Source organism: Malaya genurostris, chromosome 2 (genome assembly GCF_030247185.1).
Source record: "Malaya genurostris strain Urasoe2022 chromosome 2, Malgen_1.1, whole genome shotgun sequence".
Classification (NCBI taxonomy): Eukaryota; Metazoa; Arthropoda; class Insecta; order Diptera; family Culicidae; genus Malaya; species Malaya genurostris.
This window is the reverse complement of record NC_080571.1, coordinates 309,518,788-309,538,291: the sequence shown is the minus strand read 5'-3', so window position 1 is coordinate 309,538,291 and position 19,504 is coordinate 309,518,788. Positions and strand designations below refer to the sequence as shown.

The window sequence follows — 19,504 nt, the reverse complement described above, 5'->3', positions numbered from 1 at the left end:
GTTTCGTCAACTGCTTCAAAAACTATCCTCGAACGACGTTTTCTGTTTGAATGATGTAACAAAATGAAATCTCAGCAAAAGTTGTGTTAAATATCACAAAATCGACTAATACAAATGTTTGATTCAATGAAAATATTTTATAATCATTAATCTGGCATTTGATTCAAAGAATTTTAATCAACATCCATGAATCCATCCTGTCAATTCCTTGTCAAACAATTTCAAAGTAAATTCCAGTTGAAAAATTGGCTTTAAATGAACGAACTCTAGTTTAAGGTAATTATTTTTAGCGCTTTAAATTTACAAACTTTTTAGTTGAAATGAGTGAACTGAAATTTTGTTATTTCAACTGTCGCTTTTGTTTGTTATAATCACACAGTTTTGTTCGATTTTAAGAAAAAAATCATAAATAAATTGAGCCAATACAGCAGGGTTGAATCAACATATTCATTGCTGATAATATCAACTCAACTTTGGTTGACATGTAATAATAAGTTAGTTTATTTCAACAATGGAATCAGCCGGAACAAATATCATATATAGAAATCTACTAACAGTTTTGTTATTTTAAACATGCTTCATTTCTCTGCGTGTAAGAGTGTGAAAATCTCAAGTGTTTTTTCATCAGTGTGTATTTATATTTGGTTTGGCACTTAAGACCATTCGAAAAAGTGCTCTTCGAAGTTTCAGAATTTTTGACAAAATAATTGAGCATCACATTTTTGGAAAACACGTGTTGTAGGTATGTTTGTAAATTGTTCTTCATATATATAAAGTAACTTTAGTGTTGTATTTGATCAAATAATACTAATTTTGGAAACACAGACACTTAATAAACATCATACGTTTCGATGAAAGTGATAGTTGATTATATTATTGCATTTCTAGAATTGTCGCAGTGAACTTCTCAAGAACGCACTTAAAATGGCAGTCAAAAATAAAAAATCAGCTCAAAAAACAAAAGTAGCAGAGAAGAAGCCTCAACCGGCACCACAAGACAGTGAAGAGGATGACGATGATGTCGAAGAACAGAATGACGAAGAGCATTCGGCAGAGTCTGATTCTGATCCTGATGCAGAGGAAGAACAGAGCGTCGAAGCATCTGATGGTGGTGAAGCTGAATCTAACGACGAAGAAAAATCCGAAGAAAAAAAAGCAGTTGTCACTAAAAAGAAACCAGCGGTGGAGGACAAAAAGCAGGATGATGATGAATCTTTGAAAAGAACAATTTTTGTCGGTCACATCAAGTTCAACTTAACTGAGAAAGATTTAGAAGAATTTTTCGGCAGTGCCGGAAAAATAGATCATGTTAGGATTATTCCTAAACGGGGATTTGCATTTATTTGCTTTGAAGATGAAAATTCTGTCAAAGAAGCTCTAAAGTTAGATCATAAGAAGCTTGGTGGAAAAGAGGTTCATGTGGAAATGGCCAAATCAAAACGTAATCCAGCGGGGAAGAAAAAATCGCATAAGCGAAAAGCAAAGAAGCAAAATAACGAAGAAGAACCAGCGGCGAAAAAATCGAAATCATCCAATCCAGTGAAAAGTCTTGATGTCTCCAAGAAAGGCAAACCGAAAACGCCGCAAACGACGAATCCAAACAAGAAAAAAAATAAACCGAAGCCAGGACAGTTTGTGAAGGTCAAATAAATATATTATATGAAAGTTTCATTATTTTACATATTAAGATAAAATGTATATCTCAATTGAAAATATATATAATACAATTGAATTTGTTTTCAAACTTGTAGATACAGCCTTGGTAGACCTATGTTTGGGGCAATATTGAATTGCTGATAGTTCTTTGGTCGATCTATAAAAACGCGTCCTCGTAACAGCGACAAACTTCGTTCCGTAATATAAGGACAATCACGAACCATGAGTGATTCCAGCTGAGTACAGTATAACGAAATAGCTCTACAAAAATAAAAAATAAATCATTCACTTGTAATTTTTATTAATATTTAACCATACCCTACACCACGATCTGTTGTTAAGTGACACCCAATAATATTCAAATGCCTCATTTCTTTCGAATTTTTTGCAATCGAATACAACAGGTTGTCGGTTATACATGGAATATAGGCAAGCGAAAGTGCTCTCAACAATCGACAGTTAAGTAAAAAAATTGTTATACATCTTTCGCTTAGTGAGGTACAATGGGAAATGTCCAATTCTTGAATTCCAGAATGATGCAGTGTCAATGCTTCCATTGCACCAATTGTAAGCCAACTGCATTTTGCTAATTTTAAAGCCAGCAAATTTTTGCATTTTATTATTATAGGCTGTAGCGACGCTGACGAAATATTTGGACATTCACTCAGGTTGATTCTTGTAACCCTAGTATTTACATTAAGAAACTCACTCAAAATACTATCGTGAAGCCAATTGCATTTAGCCAGATTTACCGAACGCACATTGCGACAATTTTGCGATAAAAGCTGGAATGCACGTAATATGTGAGGACTGTTATTACCGGATAGATTGATTTCTTTACGGTGTCGTAATCCACTGTCCACTAATTCCTTGCTCAATCGCGAACAGCAGCGTAGATTAAACAAGTCCTCGAGAGAAAGTAATGAAAATAAATTGACGAACAATACATCTTCCCAGGCGATGTCAAACAAAGTTAACTCGGCTGTGGCTCTCATCGATAAGCAATTGGACGACGTATGTCGTCCAACTATTGTCGAAAAACTTCCAAATTACAAAAATATACCCAATTAAGTCATTATAGCAAAAATATATACGTGCGTAAAAACTTTTCTTTGTGTATTATTTGTAGTGCTCTCATCACTTTTATTTTGATTCATTGATCCGTTGAGTGTTGTCAACCAAGGGGTCTTACAAAAAATCTCCCGCTTATACGTGTCTGGCGAACTTTTCTAAACATGACTACCCAGTTCAAACGTCTGGAATTTGATTCGAAATTCAAGACGATTTCCAGTAGGATTCCAAATTAGATGCAACAGCCGATTCGGAACCGATCCGAATTGAAATTGCTTATTTCATATTTCAATATCAAAATAGAGCTTCGGAAATAACACAGGTTTAAACTGTAAAATAAAATATAATGCAGAGCGAAGAGTGCTCATGGCATAGACAATACAACACACAATGCAAAATATCGACATGATTGATTATTGTTATAACATTTACGTTCATCATGTGAGGTATCCTCACAGACATGACAGTATGAGTAAATTCTAATAAAAATTATTTTTCGTGATGCACTAGTTCCACCTATATTGTACTGCGCGAACTATTTACTATCTGTACACCCCTTGTGTTATGTAAAAGTTTTTTTACTAGTTGGTTTCCCCTCGTTTGTCAACACCGATCAGCTGCTTGCAGGGATGCCTGATTTCATCAAAATATTTGAAAATGAATCGTCACAATGATTTATTGGATTACGTTGATAATATATTTAACTTTTTCTTGATGTTGGAGGGTAACCATTTATTCGACTCAAATTTGTTCATCTATACTATTTTTTATTGTGTTGGTAGTTTTCACCCGAAATTAAGTGGCGGCAGACCAGAAGCAAGTAAATATTGTAACAAAACGGGTTCGATTTTTTATTGAGTTGGAGGATGAGAAGTAGGCGCAATTATGTATATACAGGGTGATTTTTTAAGAGCTTGAGAACTTTTTTAAACAATAAAATGCATAAAATTTGCAAAATCTCATCGGTTCTTTATTTTAAACGTTAGATTGGTACATGACATTTACTTTTTGAAGATAATTTCATTTAAATGTTGACCGCGGCTGCGTCTTAGGTGGTCCATTCGGAAAGTCCGCTTTTTTATCGACAAATTTTGTTCAGCGATGAGGCTCATTTCTGGTTGAATGGCTACGTAAATAAGCAAAATTGCCGCATTTGGAGTGAAGAGCAACCAGAAGCCGTTCAAGAACTGCCCATGCATCCCGAAAAATGCACTGTTTGGTGTGGTTTGTACGCTGGTGGAATCATTGGACCGTATTTTTTCAAAGATGCTGTTGGACGCAACGTTACAGTGAATGGCGATCGCTATCGTTCGATGCTAACAAACTTTTTGTTGCCAAAAATGGAAGAACTGAACTTGGTTGACATGTGGTTTCAACAAGATGGCGCTACATGCCACACAGCTCGCGATTCTATGGCCATTTTGAGGGAAAACTTCGGAGAACAATTCATCTCAAGAAATGGACCGGTAAGTTGGCCACCAAGATCATGCGATTTGACGCCTTTAGACTATTTTTTGTGAGGCTACGTCAAGTCTAAAGTCTACAGAAATAAGCCAGTAACTATTCCAGCTTTGGAAGACAACATTTCCGAAGAAATTCGGGCTATTCCGGCCGAAATGCTCGAAAAAGTTGCCCAAAATTGGACTTTCCGAATGGACCACCTAAGACGCAGCCGCGGTCAACATTTAAATGAAATTATCTTCAAAAAGTAAATGTCATGTACCAATCTAACGTTTAAAATAAAGAACCGATGAGATTTTGCAAATTTTATGCGTTTTATTGTTTAAAAAAGTTCTCAAGCTCTTAAAAAATCACCCTGTAGTTTAGGCAATATCAAAGATAAACTCAAGATAGAGTAGTCTGCGATTTCTTAGGTATCATTTGAATAGGACCCCTCGATGAGCTCGGTTCACTGTCAATTTGAGTATTTTGAAGCAAAACAACAAGTGTCTGATCACTAGATGCGTCGTAACTATGACAATGATTGTTTATGTTTGGAAAAATATCAAGTTACAGTATGAACGATATTGAGAAATTTCGCTTTATATCAGTGATTCTTAGAATAAGAAAGTGAAAACTACTTAGAACCATTGTCTAGAATTTATTTAGTTTGTTATAGCCTCATCCCATGAAGCATCAGTTGTGGCAAGAAATCATTATATGCTGAATGTAAACATATGTGTGCTTCCTTTCTAACTTGTATTGTTTCCATGGCATTTTGTCGGAACTAGTCGACGCTTGTTAACGGAGGGTCAATAAAATTACATTATTACTGAACCAACTGGTTCACGATTACTGACCCAACATTTTTCAATGAAACGTATGGAACATTGTAATCTTCAGTTTATCTTTGGCAATATGTATTAAATCTGTATCCTGCATGAAATTCGCATGGACGTATACAAATCAATACATTATAGGTAATTCTGTATGAATGGCAACTCTGTTGGTAAATGAAAAAAATAAAGACAGTCTAGATGACAGACATGATGTTTTTGATAGGGTAACGTGGCGCCATCATGACACATGTGAGTACTGTCCCAAATAATGGAATATTCGAAATGACCGTTAAAATGATTGAAGAATCAAATTTGAGTGTCCTGTCTGTTAGTCTGTGGTATCCTCTACAAGATATAAAATACAATACAATTATATTAAAAATTATATTTGCTCGTGTAATGGCCGTTATCCAGCCCAAAAAATACTTAAGTATTGATACACTGGATTTCTCCTACCATCGTATAGCGCATTACTATTAAATTTACCGAATGAAAAATGCGTATAGATTAAAATGCAACATTCATTCAACTTGAACATCAAATGCGTTGACCGCTTGTGTTTTTCCTTCAAAAGACTGAAACTGAAAGTAAACCGAGCTCAATGAGGGGTCCTATTCAAATGATACATAAGAAATCGCAGACTACTCTATCTTGAGTTTATCCGACGACACGACCAGGCACTCTGAAGAAAAATCGGCTTGAAAAATGTCCGGTAATGATTTACCATCAGTTACCAAAAATTGAGCGATCCCTCGTATTTGCTAAAAATTATCTTGTCGAGCAACACTGTTTAGTTGTTGCCACCGGAACATAACGGGGGTTTGCTGCAGGTAAATAATTCAATGAATTATACTAGCGAAAATCGGACCTGGCTCATTTTCTTTCAGAGCAAAGTCGGTGTCCAATCTCTGCAAATTCACGGAAAATCTTGTCAATAAAGACTTCATCCAGAAAAAATGTCGAATATGACCTCCAGCCTTAGATGGCTGACATGAACGACATCACTAGCTTGGAACATTTCCGCCGAAAAAGGAAACATAACCGCCTGATAGATTTGTTGTGTTAATCAAACATTTCTATGTCGTTGGCTGATTCGATGGAGCAAAGTAGAAGGTCGGTTTCAGGTTTCCCATTGCTAAAAAAATTACGGATTCAAATAGTTGACACAGTCGGAAAATTCCGATGCGATGAGATATTGTAAGCTAAATGGCTTAATGGAAAACCGACCGACTTTCTCAAGGGTTTAATACACTTATCTTGAAAATCAGATACATAATCCACATATCGGTACTAACATGTGATTAGGGCAAGGGGCAAATCACTCTAAACTTTGTCTGAACTCAAACAAGTTTTACCAGGAGTAAAAAAGTTTAGCAGGGATCTCGCTGGATTAGAATGGGATTAGAGAAGTTTAGCCGAGATCTGGAAAAGCATTATTTTGACATAATAAGCTGTAAACGTGGGAGCAGAGATGCCAGATATTTTCATAGAAAATCTGTATTGCTTTGTATAAAAATCTGTATTTATCTGTATTCACTAATGAATGGAAATTTCGGAAATAAAATTATGTTTAAAGATGTTATTCCATTAGATTATTGTTATAGAATGGCAGATGCAAGGAGCATTCCTTTATATCGTAAGTCCTTGCCGCACTGATAAGAACATTCAACGACGAAATTTAATTGTTTTTGTTATTAACCACAATTGAATTGTAAATCCATATACTTTTTTCGTTTGAAAATGATGACTTGGAATTCAAAAATGGAATTCAAACGCCCAATACGCAACGTCAAGTCAGGTCATACAACTTTTCAGTCTGACAATAAAGTTTCATGACGCCATGACTTCCTTGAACATCATTCAAATTGGTTTCAAATTATGATATAAATGTATTTCAGCGTTCATCATTAAACAGCTGCACGAAAAAAATTTCATTTTAATATGGGCAATCAAACACGCTCAGATGGAAAAGTTTCATTATTTCTTTCTTACTTTTTGTGGTATCTGTATAAATCTGTATTTAATTTGAAAAATCTGTATAAAATCTGTACTCTGTATTAAATCTGTATGCACATGTAAAAATCTGTATAAATGGCATCTCTGCGTGGGAGTTCGAATGACAGATACACTTCAAACAAGATTAGGCAAAATTAGGTTGGATTAGTTTTAAATTACCCAAACTTATCTAGACTAGTTGGGATTAAATGAGATTAGAGAAAATTATTTTGGAATGACATGAGTTTATTAGTATGAGATAGTCTAGAGTTAAGAGTGATTTGCCCCTTGGATTAGGGCATATCATGCGATATGCCCTTTCGAAAGTTACGAAAAATAATGCTCATTACTCAAGTTTTAAACATGAAATTCAAGCATATTGCGCACAATTAGATTGGACTTCTATCGACGTCCGAGGTTGTAGAGCCGAGCAATGAGCATTATATTTTGTAACATTCGCAAGGGCCTATCGTGCGATATGCCCTAATCACATTTTACTATCGATATGCTAAGGACGTTTTGTCTATCACTGTCCTCTGGATTATCACACTCATTTTCGATACACCTGACAAACCAACGTTCGCGTCATATCTTTTGACTAATGCACTGAAAAGTAATGATAACCTAATGATTTTAACTCGGATTTTAATTACTACAAGAAATAAAATGTTGAACTGATTTCATTAGGGATGCTTTTTTTTATACAACATTGATCACATGAATAATTTCCTACCGCTCCGACGAGATCCGAATCCGACTCGATGCCATTTGCCTAAAATCATTATCAGTTCTTGAATGCTGCTGAATTGGTGCTGGCATTTCCAGTTCGCTTTCTGGAACATTTTACTACCTTACTATCTACATAATTTTACTATCTATCAAAAAGTCCTAATTCTGCTCCATCTGGATGCGATCCTGATCACTATTTCCTGAAATATTTTTTTTTGTCGTGAATACGACTTACTTTACTATGGGGCGCCTTTTCAAAATTAGCCATATGGAAGAATGGGCAGAACTTAATCGCGAATATCTCGACTTGTATTAATGGTAGCAACATAATTCTTTCACCATTTCATCAAAAATATGATCAGGAATTCAGGATAATATTTTGAACAGTGTGCGATAACCACAAACAACTCAAAAATTAAGTTTTCTTAAAATTTGAAAACGACGCGGAAAACTTTTTACTTTCGCTTGGGTTTTTCGCGCAAGGACGACGATTTTGAGATAGTCAGGCACATATCTTCAACTGAATGCGTATAAAAGGGGAACCGTGGTCGAAAATCGATCATTTCTTTTCGTGCGTTCGATGGAAGCAGACGTCGTGGGAGTGGAATCATCAACCAGCAGCGACAGAGAATGCACCTTCTGCGTGGTTAATAAAAACCTCAAACACTCAGGTCGCATCTCTCATTCGCTTGCTGGCCATCGAGGCGCGAGGACCAGCCAGCAGCAGCAGCGGGAGTTAACCAGCAGCGAGAGAGAATGCACCTTCTGCGTGGTTAATAAAAACCTCAAACGCTCAGGTCGCCAGGGTTGCCACATATACAGATTAATCTGCATTTTACAGATTTTTCAGATAAATTTGTGACCAAGATTCTGTATATGCAGATTACAGATTTTTGGCAAAAAATACAGATTTGTACAGATTTTTGATAGCGTGGATTGAAAATTGAATAAAGATCAAGTTAAAATATATTAAATGATGGTATTGATTATTATTTCAAAGTGAAAACTTTATCCTGATTGTGTGTTAATTCTAAAATGAGGATAAAACTAAATATAAAAGAGTATGTTAAGGACAGTAAACACAGATGTTCTATCAGCCAATAAAGATTTGTTCATGCTTACATTTATTTACAACTAGTGTAGCGTAATTGCTTATGCTTTCAAAAATTGCTTCTGATACGATGAAAAGATGATGACCTCGGCCATAACGTAAGGTAGTAAAGAAGAAAGATTACCAATTGATCAATCAGATTAAGTTTCACTTTCAGATTGGATTTTGAAAGTTTTTCGTCAAATCATTATTTCGAAAGGCTCCAACGCAAAAACAACTTCCAGCGTTTTTTCAACTACAAAAATCATAAAATTCAGACTAAGAAAAGTTTTGGTTTCTTTAAATTTGGGTTCTAAAGACTTTTTTATTCCGTTGTGCTTCGATTTCTTATAACTTTTACATACAGATTTTCAATAAGGTTTATGAGCTCCCGATACAGATTTACAGATTTTTCTTCTGAAAAATGCAGATTTAAATGTGGCAACCCTGCAGGTCGCATCTCTCATTCGCTTGCTGGCCATCGAAGTGCGAGGACCAGCCAGCAGCAGCAGCGGGAGTTAACCAGCAGCGAGAGAGAATGCACCTTCTGCGTGGTTAATAAAAACCTCAAACGCTCAAGTCGCATCTCTCATTCGCTTGCTGGCCATCGAGGCGCGAGGACCAGCCAGCAGCAGCAGCGGGAGTTAACCAGCAGCGAGAGAGAATGCACCTTCTGCGTGGTTAATAAAAACCTCAAACGCTCAGGTCGCATCTCTCATTCGCTTGCTGGCCATCAAGGCGAGAGGACCAGCCAGCAGCAGCAGCGGGAGTTAACCAGCAGCGAGAGAGAATGCACCTTCTGCGTGGTTAATAAAATCCTCAAACGCTCAGGTCGCATCTCTCATTCGCTTGCTGGCCATCAAGGCGAGAGGACCAGCCAGCAGCAGCAGCGGGAGTTAACCAGCAGCGAGAGAGAATGCACCTTCTGCGTGGTTAATAAAAACCTCAAACGCTCAGGTCGCATCTCTCATTCGCTTGCTGGCCATCAAGGCGAGAGGACCAGCCAGCAGCAGCAGCGGGAGTTAACCAGCAGCGAGAGAGAATGCACCTTCTGCGTGGTTAATAAAATCCTCAAACGCTCAGGTCGCATCTCTCATTCGCTTGCTGGCCATCAAGGCGAGAGGACCAGCCAGCAGCAGCAGCGGGAGTTAACCAGCAGCGAGAGAGAATGCACCTTCTGCGTGGTTAATAAAAACCTCAAACGCTCAGGTCGCATCTCTCATTCGCTTGCTGGCCATCAAGGCGAGAGGACCAGCCAGCAGCAGCAGCGGGAGTTAACCAGCAGCGAGAGAGAATGCACCTTCTGCGTGGTTAATAAAAACCTCAAACGCTCAGGTCGCATCTCTCATTCGCTTGCTGGCCACCAAGGCGAGAACCAGCAGCGACTGAAACTGGATTCTGAGTCTGTTATTGGATCTAATTAAAGAATTATGCGGAATTTACTTTACTGTACCTCTATACAACCCATTTTTGTCGTGAATACGATTTACTTTACTATGGGGTGCCTTTTCAAAATTAGCCTTATGGAAGAATGGGCAGAACTTAATCGTGAATGTCTCGACTTGTATTAAAGGCAGCAACATAATTCTTTCACCATTTCATCAAAACTATGATCAGGAATTTAGGATAATATTTTTAACAGTGTGAGATAACCACAAACAACTCAAATATTAAGTTTTCTTAAACTTTGAAAACAACGCGGAAAACTTTACTTTTGCTTGGCTTTTTCGCGCAAGGACGATGATTTTGAGATAGTCAGGCACATATCTTCAACTGACTGCGTATAAAAGGGGAACCGTGGTCGAAATTCGATCATTTCTTCTTGTGCGTTGGATGCAAGCAGACGTCGTGGGACCAGCAGCTTCGGAGAGTGCGCCTTCTGCGTGGTTAAAAACCTCAAACGCTCAGGTCGCAACTCTGATTTAGACTTCAGTCGTCAGGTGGAGCAGTCGGCAATAAAAGCAGACCTTTTGCGTGGTATAGAGTCTAAAACCCTTAGGTCGTGCTTTCATTTGGACTTCAATCGTCGGGAGCAGCGGTCGTCAATAATGAGAGCAGACCTTTTGCGTGGTGCCAAACCTCAAACGCTTAGGTCGTGCTCTCATTTGGACTTCAATCGTCAGGTGGAGCAGTCGTCAATGAAAGCAGACCTTTTGCGTGGTTAAAAACCGCATCATTTGGCACTGCGAGCGGATGTGTCGGTTTGTACGCAAAGCTAGTTTCAATTCAAGCAAGAACGATTGCATCAGCTACTGGTGCTTTGCATTGGAGAGAAAGAAAACAAGAAACGAAAAGTGGACAACATTATATAAAATCAGCCGTTCTAATGGCTCTAAATGTTATCTAAAGAACTATTAAGATTACTTCTTTTAAATTCGAAGGTAGAAATCATCTGTTTAGTGAAAACCCAAAATAATTTGATCCGGTTCGTGCACTTTTCGCTGTGCGAAAATCGTTCGAGATAAATGTTCCGAACTGTGGTAAATATCGTAGAGAACTCCACAATTTGGTCCTTCTAAAAGTCAGAAATGAATCCTGCATCTTGATAGTTTCTTTCAATGAAATATGCAAATCTGAAATGAGATAATCGACGTCAAAACTCGTTGAAAATTTTAGTAGTGAAAAGGGGGAAAGTTTCGCAATTCACACAATCGATCAACTATCAATTCGAATTCGAAAGTGTAAACAAATCGTGTCAGTTTTATTCGTATTCACGGCATCCAGTTATGTCTCTGACATTACACACCCGTACTTTTTTTATAATAAAATTTTTATTCGGCTCATTTGCGTTAGCTTAACGTGGCCGATTATCTTGTTGTTAGGTGGATAAGAGTGGAAGCCGTATTATGGGGCGACCTGCTCCCCTAGAGTTAGTAAAGGAGTGTCAGAAGGGTGGGACCTATACTGTATTGATTTTGAACATATTTTGATATTAAAAATCATTCATTAATAGCTTGCATCTTCTAAACACACTTTGCATTTCCGGGTTCTCGACGTTCTCCAGATTGTGACGAGGAAGAGACTATACTAAACTCGGATGCTTTGTAGGTGTACTTTGATGTCGGTGTGTCATTTATGGATGGTTTCCAGCAATTCAGCTTGACCAGTGTTTAGTTCGTTTGGGGTAGGACCACTGTAGAAGAAAGAAAGAGAAAGAGAGAGGGCACTAGATTTGCACGTTTATAGCTTTGAGGAAGTTATAGAGGTAGGTCATGTAAAGGAGATCTCGGGTTGCCAAAACGTCACGGACTGGAACATAAGGAGGTCTACCTCGGGCCCGAAGGGAATCAATTAGCTGGAGTCTGACGTCGCAATACTCGGAGCACACCCAAACAACATGCTCGACGTCATGATAACCGTCTCCGCAAACGCAAAGATTACTCTCACTAAGGCCAACACGATGAAGATGCGCTTTGAGCAAAGAGTGGTTGGACATAAGTCTTGACATTGTGCGAATAAAGTCCCGGTTCACATCCAACCCTCGGAACCAAGCTTTCGTCGATACCTGCGGTATAATGGAATGTAACCACCGTCCTAGATATCCATCATTCCAGGAGGTTTGCCAGCTGACAAGTGCCTCTTGACGATAACGACTGAAAAATTCATTGAAGCAGATTGGTCTTTCATAGGTTTCACCTTGTAATGCGCCCACCTTGGCCAGTGAGTCCGCCATCTCATTGCCCCTTACGGAACAATGTGATGGGACTCAAACCAAGGTAATCCGATATGATTTTTCAGATAAAGCACTCAGTTGTTCCCGTATTTTCCCCAGGAAATACGGCGAGTACTTTCCAGGCTTCACTGAGCGAAGAGCCTCGATAGAGCTGAGACTGTCCGATACAATGAAGTAGTGGTCTGTGGGCAAAGTTTCAATGATCTCAAGGGTATACTGAATTGCAGCTATTTCTGCGACGTAAACTGAAGCCGGATCACTGAGTTTATAGGAGGCGGTGAAATTTTCATTAAAAATACCGAAGCCAGTGGACCCGTCGAGATGTGATCCGTCAGTGTAAAACATTTTATTACAGTCGACTTCTCTAAATTTGTCATTAAAAATATTTGGGATCACTTGAGGGCATACGTGATCCGGGATTCCATAAATATCTTCTTTCATGGATGTGTCGAAAAACTCCGTAGAATTAGAAGTATCATAGAAACGAATACTGTGAGGATTGTAGGAAGAAGAATAATTGTTACGTGACATAAAATCAAAGTACAATGTCATAAATCGGGTCTGAGAATTAAGCTCGACTAGCCGTTCAAAGTTATCGATAACCAACGGGTTTAAGACGCTACATCGAATGAGTTGTCGATATGAGAGATCCCACAAACGGTTTTTCAACGGTAGAATTCCCGCTAGTACCTCGAGACTCCCCGTATGAGTCGACTGCATACAACCCAAGGCAATACGTAAGCAACGATACTGGACTCTCTCCAGCTTGATAAAGTGTATTTTCGCGGCTGAACGGAAACAGAAACATCCATACTCCATCACTGACAATATCGTTGTTTGGTACAGCCTTATAAGATCTGTTGGGTGAGCTCCCCACCAAGTCCCGGTCACTGTACGGAGAAAGTTGATTCTTTTGTCGTGAATACGACTTACTTTACTATGGGGCGCCTTTTCAAAATTAGCCATATGGAAGAATGGGCAGAACTTAATCGCGAATATCTCGACTTGTATTAATGGTAGCAACATAATTCTTTCACCATTTCATCAAAAATATGATCAGGAATTCAGGATAATATTTTGAACAGTGTGCGATAACCACAAACAACTCAAAAATTAAGTTTTCTTAAAATTTTAAAACGACGCGGAAAACTTTTTACTTTCGCTTGGGTTTTTCGCGCAAGGACGACGATTTTGAGATAGTCAGGCACATATCTTCAACTGAATGCGTATAAAAGGGGAACCGTGGTCGAAAATCGATCATTTCTTTTCGTGCGTTCGATGGAAGCAGACGTCGTGGGAGTGGAATCATCAACCAGCAGCGACAGAGAATGCACCTTCTGCGTGGTTAATAAAAACCTCAAACACTCAGGTCGCATCTCTCATTCGCTTGCTGGCCATCGAGGCGCGAGGACCAGCCAGCAGCAGCAGCGGGAGTTAACCAGCAGCGAGAGAGAATGCACCTTCTGCGTGGTTAATAAAAACCTCAAACGCTCAGGTCGCATCTCTCATTCGCTTGCTGGCCATCGAAGTGCGAGGACCAGCCAGCAGCAGCAGCGGGAGTTAACCAGCAGCGAGAGAGAATGCACCTTCTGCGTGGTTAATAAAAACCTCAAACGCTCAAGTCGCATCTCTCATTCGCTTGCTGGCCATCGAGGCGCGAGGACCAGCCAGCAGCAGCAGCGGGAGTTAACCAGCAGCGAGAGAGAATGCACCTTCTGCGTGGTTAATAAAAACCTCAAACGCTCAGGTCGCATCTCTCATTCGCTTGCTGGCCATCAAGGCGAGAGGACCAGCCAGCAGCAGCAGCGGGAGTTAACCAGCAGCGAGAGAGAATGCACCTTCTGCGTGGTTAATAAAATCCTCAAACGCTCAGGTCGCATCTCTCATTCGCTTGCTGGCCATCAAGGCGAGAGGACCAGCCAGCAGCAGCAGCGGGAGTTAACCAGCAGCGAGAGAGAATGCACCTTCTGCGTGGTTAATAAAAACCTCAAACGCTCAGGTCGCATCTCTCATTCGCTTGCTGGCCATCGAGGCGCGAGGACCAGCCAGCAGCAGCAGCGGGAGTTAACCAGCAGCGAGAGAGAATGCACCTTCTGCGTGGTTAATAAAAACCTCAAACGCTCAGGTCGCATCTCTCATTCGCTTGCTGGCCATCAAGGCGAGAGGACCAGCCAGCAGCAGCAGCGGGAGTTAACCAGCAGCGAGAGAGAATGCACCTTCTGCGTGGTTAATAAAATCCTCAAACGCTCAGGTCGCATCTCTCATTCGCTTGCTGGCCATCAAGGCGAGAGGACCAGCCAGCAGCAGCAGCGGGAGTTAACCAGCAGCGAGAGAGAATGCACCTTCTGCGTGGTTAATAAAAACCTCAAACGCTCAGGTCGCATCTCTCATTCGCTTGCTGGCCATCAAGGCGAGAGGACCAGCCAGCAGCAGCAGCGGGAGTTAACCAGCAGCGAGAGAGAATGCACCTTCTGCGTGGTTAATAAAATCCTCAAACGCTCAGGTCGCATCTCTCATTCGCTTGCTGGCCATCAAGGCGAGAGGACCAGCCAGCAGCAGCAGCGGGAGTTAACCAGCAGCGAGAGAGAATGCACCTTCTGCGTGGTTAATAAAAACCTCAAACGCTCAGGTCGCATCTCTCATTCGCTTGCTGGCCACCAAGGCGAGAACCAGCAGCGACTGAAACTGGATTCTGAGTCTGTTATTGGATCTAATTAAAGAATTATGCGGAATTTACTTTACTGTACCTCTATACAACCCATTTTTGTCGTGAATACGATTTACTTTACTATGGGGTGCCTTTTCAAAATTAGCCTTATGGAAGAATGGGCAGAACTTAATCGTGAATGTCTCGACTTGTATTAAAGGCAGCAACATAATTCTTTCACCATTTCATCAAAACTATGATCAGGAATTTAGGATAATATTTTTAACAGTGTGAGATAACCACAAACAACTCAAATATTAAGTTTTCTTAAACTTTGAAAACAACGCGGAAAACTTTACTTTTGCTTGGCTTTTTCGCGCAAGGACGATGATTTTGAGATAGTCAGGCACATATCTTCAACTGACTGCGTATAAAAGGGGAACCGTGGTCGAAATTCGATCATTTCTTCTTGTGCGTTGGATGCAAGCAGACGTCGTGGGACCAGCAGCTTCGGAGAGTGCGCCTTCTGCGTGGTTAAAAACCTCAAACGCTCAGGTCGCAACTCTGATTTAGACTTCAGTCGTCAGGTGGAGCAGTCGGCAATAAAAGCAGACCTTTTGCGTGGTATAGAGTCTAAAACCCTTAGGTCGTGCTTTCATTTGGACTTCAATCGTCGGGAGCAGCGGTCGTCAATAATGAGAGCAGACCTTTTGCGTGGTGCTAAACCTCAAACGCTTAGGTCGTGCTCTCATTTGGACTTCAATCGTCAGGTGGAGCAGTCGTCAATGAAAGCAGACCTTTTGCGTGGTTAAAAACCGCATCATTTGGCACTGCGAGCGGATGTGTCGGTTTGTACGCAAAGCTAGTTTCAATTCAAGCAAGAACGATTGCATCAGCTACTGGTGCTTTGCATTGGAGAGAAAGAAAACAAGAAACGAAAAGTGGACAACATTATATAAAATCAGCCGTTCTAATGGCTCTAAATGTTATCTAAAGAACTATTAAGATTACTTCTTTTAAATTCGAAGGTAGAAATCATCTGTTTAGTGAAAACCCAAAATAATTTGATCCGGTTCGTGCACTTTTCGCTGTGCGAAAATCGTTCGAGATAAATGTTCCGAACTGTGGTAAATATCGTAGAGAACTCCACAATTTGGTCCTTCTAAAAGTCAGAAATGAATCCTGCATCTTGATAGTTTCTTTCAATGAAATATGCAAATCTGAAATGAGATAATCGACGTCAAAACTCGTTGAAAATTTTAGTAGTGAAAAGGGGGAAAGTTTCGCAATTCACACAATCGATCAACTATCAATTCGAATTCGAAAGTGTAAACAAATCGTGTCAGTTTTATTCGTATTCACGGCATCCAGTTATGTCTCTGACATTACACACCCGTACTTTTTTGGCATTTTCGTTTCAGATACCTAATGTGACATCCCCAGGTACCTTTGGAATCGAACCAGAATCCGAGGTATTTGAATGTGAAGGCCTGAGCTATGGTTCGACCCATTAGTTGAAGCTGTAGTTGTGCAGGTTCACGCTTCCTGGAAAATACTACCAACTCAGTTTTCTCCGTGGAGAATTCGATACCCAGCTGTAGAGCCCATGTAGACAAAGTGTCTAAGGTAGTTTGTAATGGTCCTTGCAGGTCGGTAGACTTGGATCCTATAATAGACACCACGCCATCATCTGCAAGTTGCCTCAACGTGCAAGAATTTTCAAGACATTCATCGTTGTCATTGACGTAAAAGTTATAAAGAAGGGGGCTGAGGCATGAGCCCTGGGGAAGGCCCATGTAACTAATTCGTGAGGTCGTCAAGTCTTCATGTGTAAAAAACATGTGCTTTTCCGATAATAAGTTGTACAAAAAATTGTTCAAAAGTGGGGAAAGACCATGCTTGTGCAGCTTCTCCGAGAGAATTTTTATGGAAACTGAATCAAAAGCCCCCTTTATGTCCAAGAATACTGATGCCATTTGCTTCTTGTGAGCGAATGCCATTTGAATTTCTGTAGAAAGCAGCGCAAGGCAATCGTTCGTTCCTTTGCCTTTACGGAAGCCAAATTGTGTATCTGAAAGCAAGCCAGTTGTTTCCATCCATTCATCGAGACGAAACAGAATCATTTTTTCCAGCAGTTTCCGAATACAGGAAAGCATTGCAATCGGCCGATACGAGTTGTGGTTGGAGGCTGGTTTGTCCGGTTTCTGAATAGCGATAACCCTCATTTGTCTCCAGTCTTGAGGAACAAAGTTCTGTTAGACGAACTTGTTGAACAAATTCAACAGACGTTTTTTCGCGATATAGGGAAGATTTTTAAGCAAGTTGAATTTAATTTTATCACACCCTGGGGCATTGTTGTTGCACGATAAGAGGGCAAGAGAAAACTCCGTCATCGTAAAGGGGGAATCGTTTTCGGTGTATCGAGAGGAGGCGACGCGATAGATATTCGATTCGCGAACAAAATCCGGGCAAACTTTCTTGGCGAAGTCAAATATCCAGCGATTTGAATATTCTACGGATTCGTTATTAGTGGTTGCATTTCTCATACGACGGGCTGTATTCCACAGAGTGGTCATCGATGTTTCCCTAGATAGGCCATTGACGAACCGACGCCAATAACCTTTTTTTTTGCTTTAATCAGATTTTTCATGGTCTTTTCTTATGATGCATATTTTTCGTAGTCTGTTCCCGAATTTTTTATACGCGGATGATTTTGTTTTATATATTTCCGAGCACTCTTCATCCCACCATGGGGTTGAAGGTCGCGTAGTGATTGTAGTTTTGGGTACTCGTTTGGTCTGGGCTTGAATCGCGGCGTTGAGGATCAAGTCAGCTAGGGATTTGTATTCTTCTTCTAGCGAATCTGGTTGTTTCGTTTCGAGAGCTTGGGATATCGCGGTCGAGTAGGAATTCCAGTCGATGTTTTTCATGAGATCATATGTCATATCGACTGATGTCGGTGTTTGTGCACCAGTGGATATTGAAACCCAAATCGGCAAGTGATCACTACCGTGGGGATCAGGGATTACCTTCCACTTGCAATCTAGCTGTAGTGATGTCGAGCAAAGGGATAAGTCCAGCGCACTAGAGCGGGCTGGCGGTCTTGGATTGCGTGTCATTTCACCCGTATTTAAAATTGTCATATTGAAGTTGTCGCACAGATCATAAATTAACGAAGAACGGTTATCATCATATAGGCAGCCCCACCCCGTACCATGCGAGTTAAAGTCTCCTAAAACTAACCGCGGGGTGGGAAGAAGCTCAATGATGTCTGCCAGTCGTCGATGCCCTATCGAGACTCTGGGAGGTATGTAGATAGAAGCTATACAAAGATCTTTGCCTCTAATTCTGATTTGGCAAGCAACAACTTCAATGCCCGGGATCGAGGGGAGGTTATTTCGATAAAATGAATAGCACTTTTTGATCCCTAAAAGAACCCCTCCATAGGAGTCTCCTCGATCCAGGCGTATAATGTTGAAATTGTGGAAGTCAAAGTTTATATTTGAAGTAAGCCATGTTTCACACAATGAAAATACGTCGCAGTTACGCGAATTTATCAAAAATTTGAAAGAATCTAATTTTGGGATGATACTTCTGCAATTCCACTGCAGTATAGTGATCATATTCTCGATTTCTGTAAGTATTTCAGCCATCGATAGATACGATCGCTACAAGGAATATTTCCTGAAATATAATTGCATGTATATAAATTTTGAATGCTAGGCAAAACACACCAAATTATTCGGTTCTGTATCAATCTCGTATTATTGAAACAATATACTAGAAAATTACCTGCTTTCTGACCGCAAGCTGTCGTATGGTCCTGTTTCCAAACTGCGCTCATGAACTACTCCATAAGTTAATAGTTCCACATCGTAAACAAAGCTCAATTTCTTGTAATAATACTAGGAACTTGCAGCTCAGCTTGGCAGATACTTGTTGCTCGGCTTTGCAACGAGCATCCTGCAAAATAAAGGATTTGAAAAATCTCTCGTATGCGTATATTTTAGAAATACCTTACCTGAAACTTTTCTGACGAAGTCATTTTTCTAGTAAACACAGTCACACTTTGATTCGTTTTAAGACTATTTTTATTTACCAACAAAATAACAGTGGTAACTAAGGTAACTGTTATTCTAAATCAACAATTTTTGCCTTTGTTGCCAGTTTGAATAATTTTTCGTACAATTTAGTTTTGACATTTCGAGTTACTGAGGGGTAGTTAAATTTGCGATACAGTTTTGATAGGCGAGTGGCAGGTCGTGTCGTCGGTTTATCTTTGGTTGAACCACAGACTAACAGACAGGACACTCAAATTTGATTCTTCAATCATTTTAACGGTCATTTCGAATATTCCATTATTT

General features: G+C 39.9%; 2 protein-coding genes and 1 long non-coding RNA gene across 4 annotated transcripts; 1 reads left to right on the top strand and 2 right to left on the bottom strand.

The window, feature by feature from the left end:
- The first annotated feature begins 651 nt into the window (after window positions 1-651).
- LOC131431067 (uncharacterized) lies at window positions 652-1,732 on the top strand. Of its 2 annotated transcripts, none has more exons than XM_058596528.1 (2): window positions 652-742; window positions 889-1,732. In XM_058596528.1, exon 2 carries the CDS (start codon window positions 925-927, stop codon window positions 1,648-1,650), a length of 726 nt encoding a protein of 241 aa, XP_058452511.1. In that variant the 5' UTR covers window positions 652-742; window positions 889-924; the 3' UTR covers window positions 1,651-1,732. The 2 variants fall into 2 exon arrangements, with proteins under 2 accessions (XP_058452511.1, XP_058452512.1); XM_058596529.1 differs by having other exon boundaries at window positions 714-738.
- LOC131431066 (F-box/LRR-repeat protein 15) lies at window positions 1,554-2,817 on the bottom strand. The gene is made up of 2 exons (XM_058596527.1): window positions 1,975-2,817; window positions 1,554-1,917 (listed from the first exon to the last, which is right to left on the bottom strand). Exons 1-2 carry the CDS (start codon window positions 2,649-2,651, stop codon window positions 1,740-1,742), a joined length of 855 nt encoding a protein of 284 aa, XP_058452510.1. The 5' UTR covers window positions 2,652-2,817; the 3' UTR covers window positions 1,554-1,739.
- A 7,765-nt stretch (window positions 2,818-10,582) lies between these two features.
- On the bottom strand, window positions 10,583-19,270 carry LOC131431064 (uncharacterized). Its single transcript, XR_009229635.1, has 3 exons — window positions 19,162-19,270; window positions 18,933-19,103; window positions 10,583-11,953 (listed from the first exon to the last, which is right to left on the bottom strand). It is a non-coding gene; the product is annotated as an uncharacterized LOC131431064 (long non-coding RNA).
- Window positions 19,271-19,504: the final 234 nt, after the last annotated feature.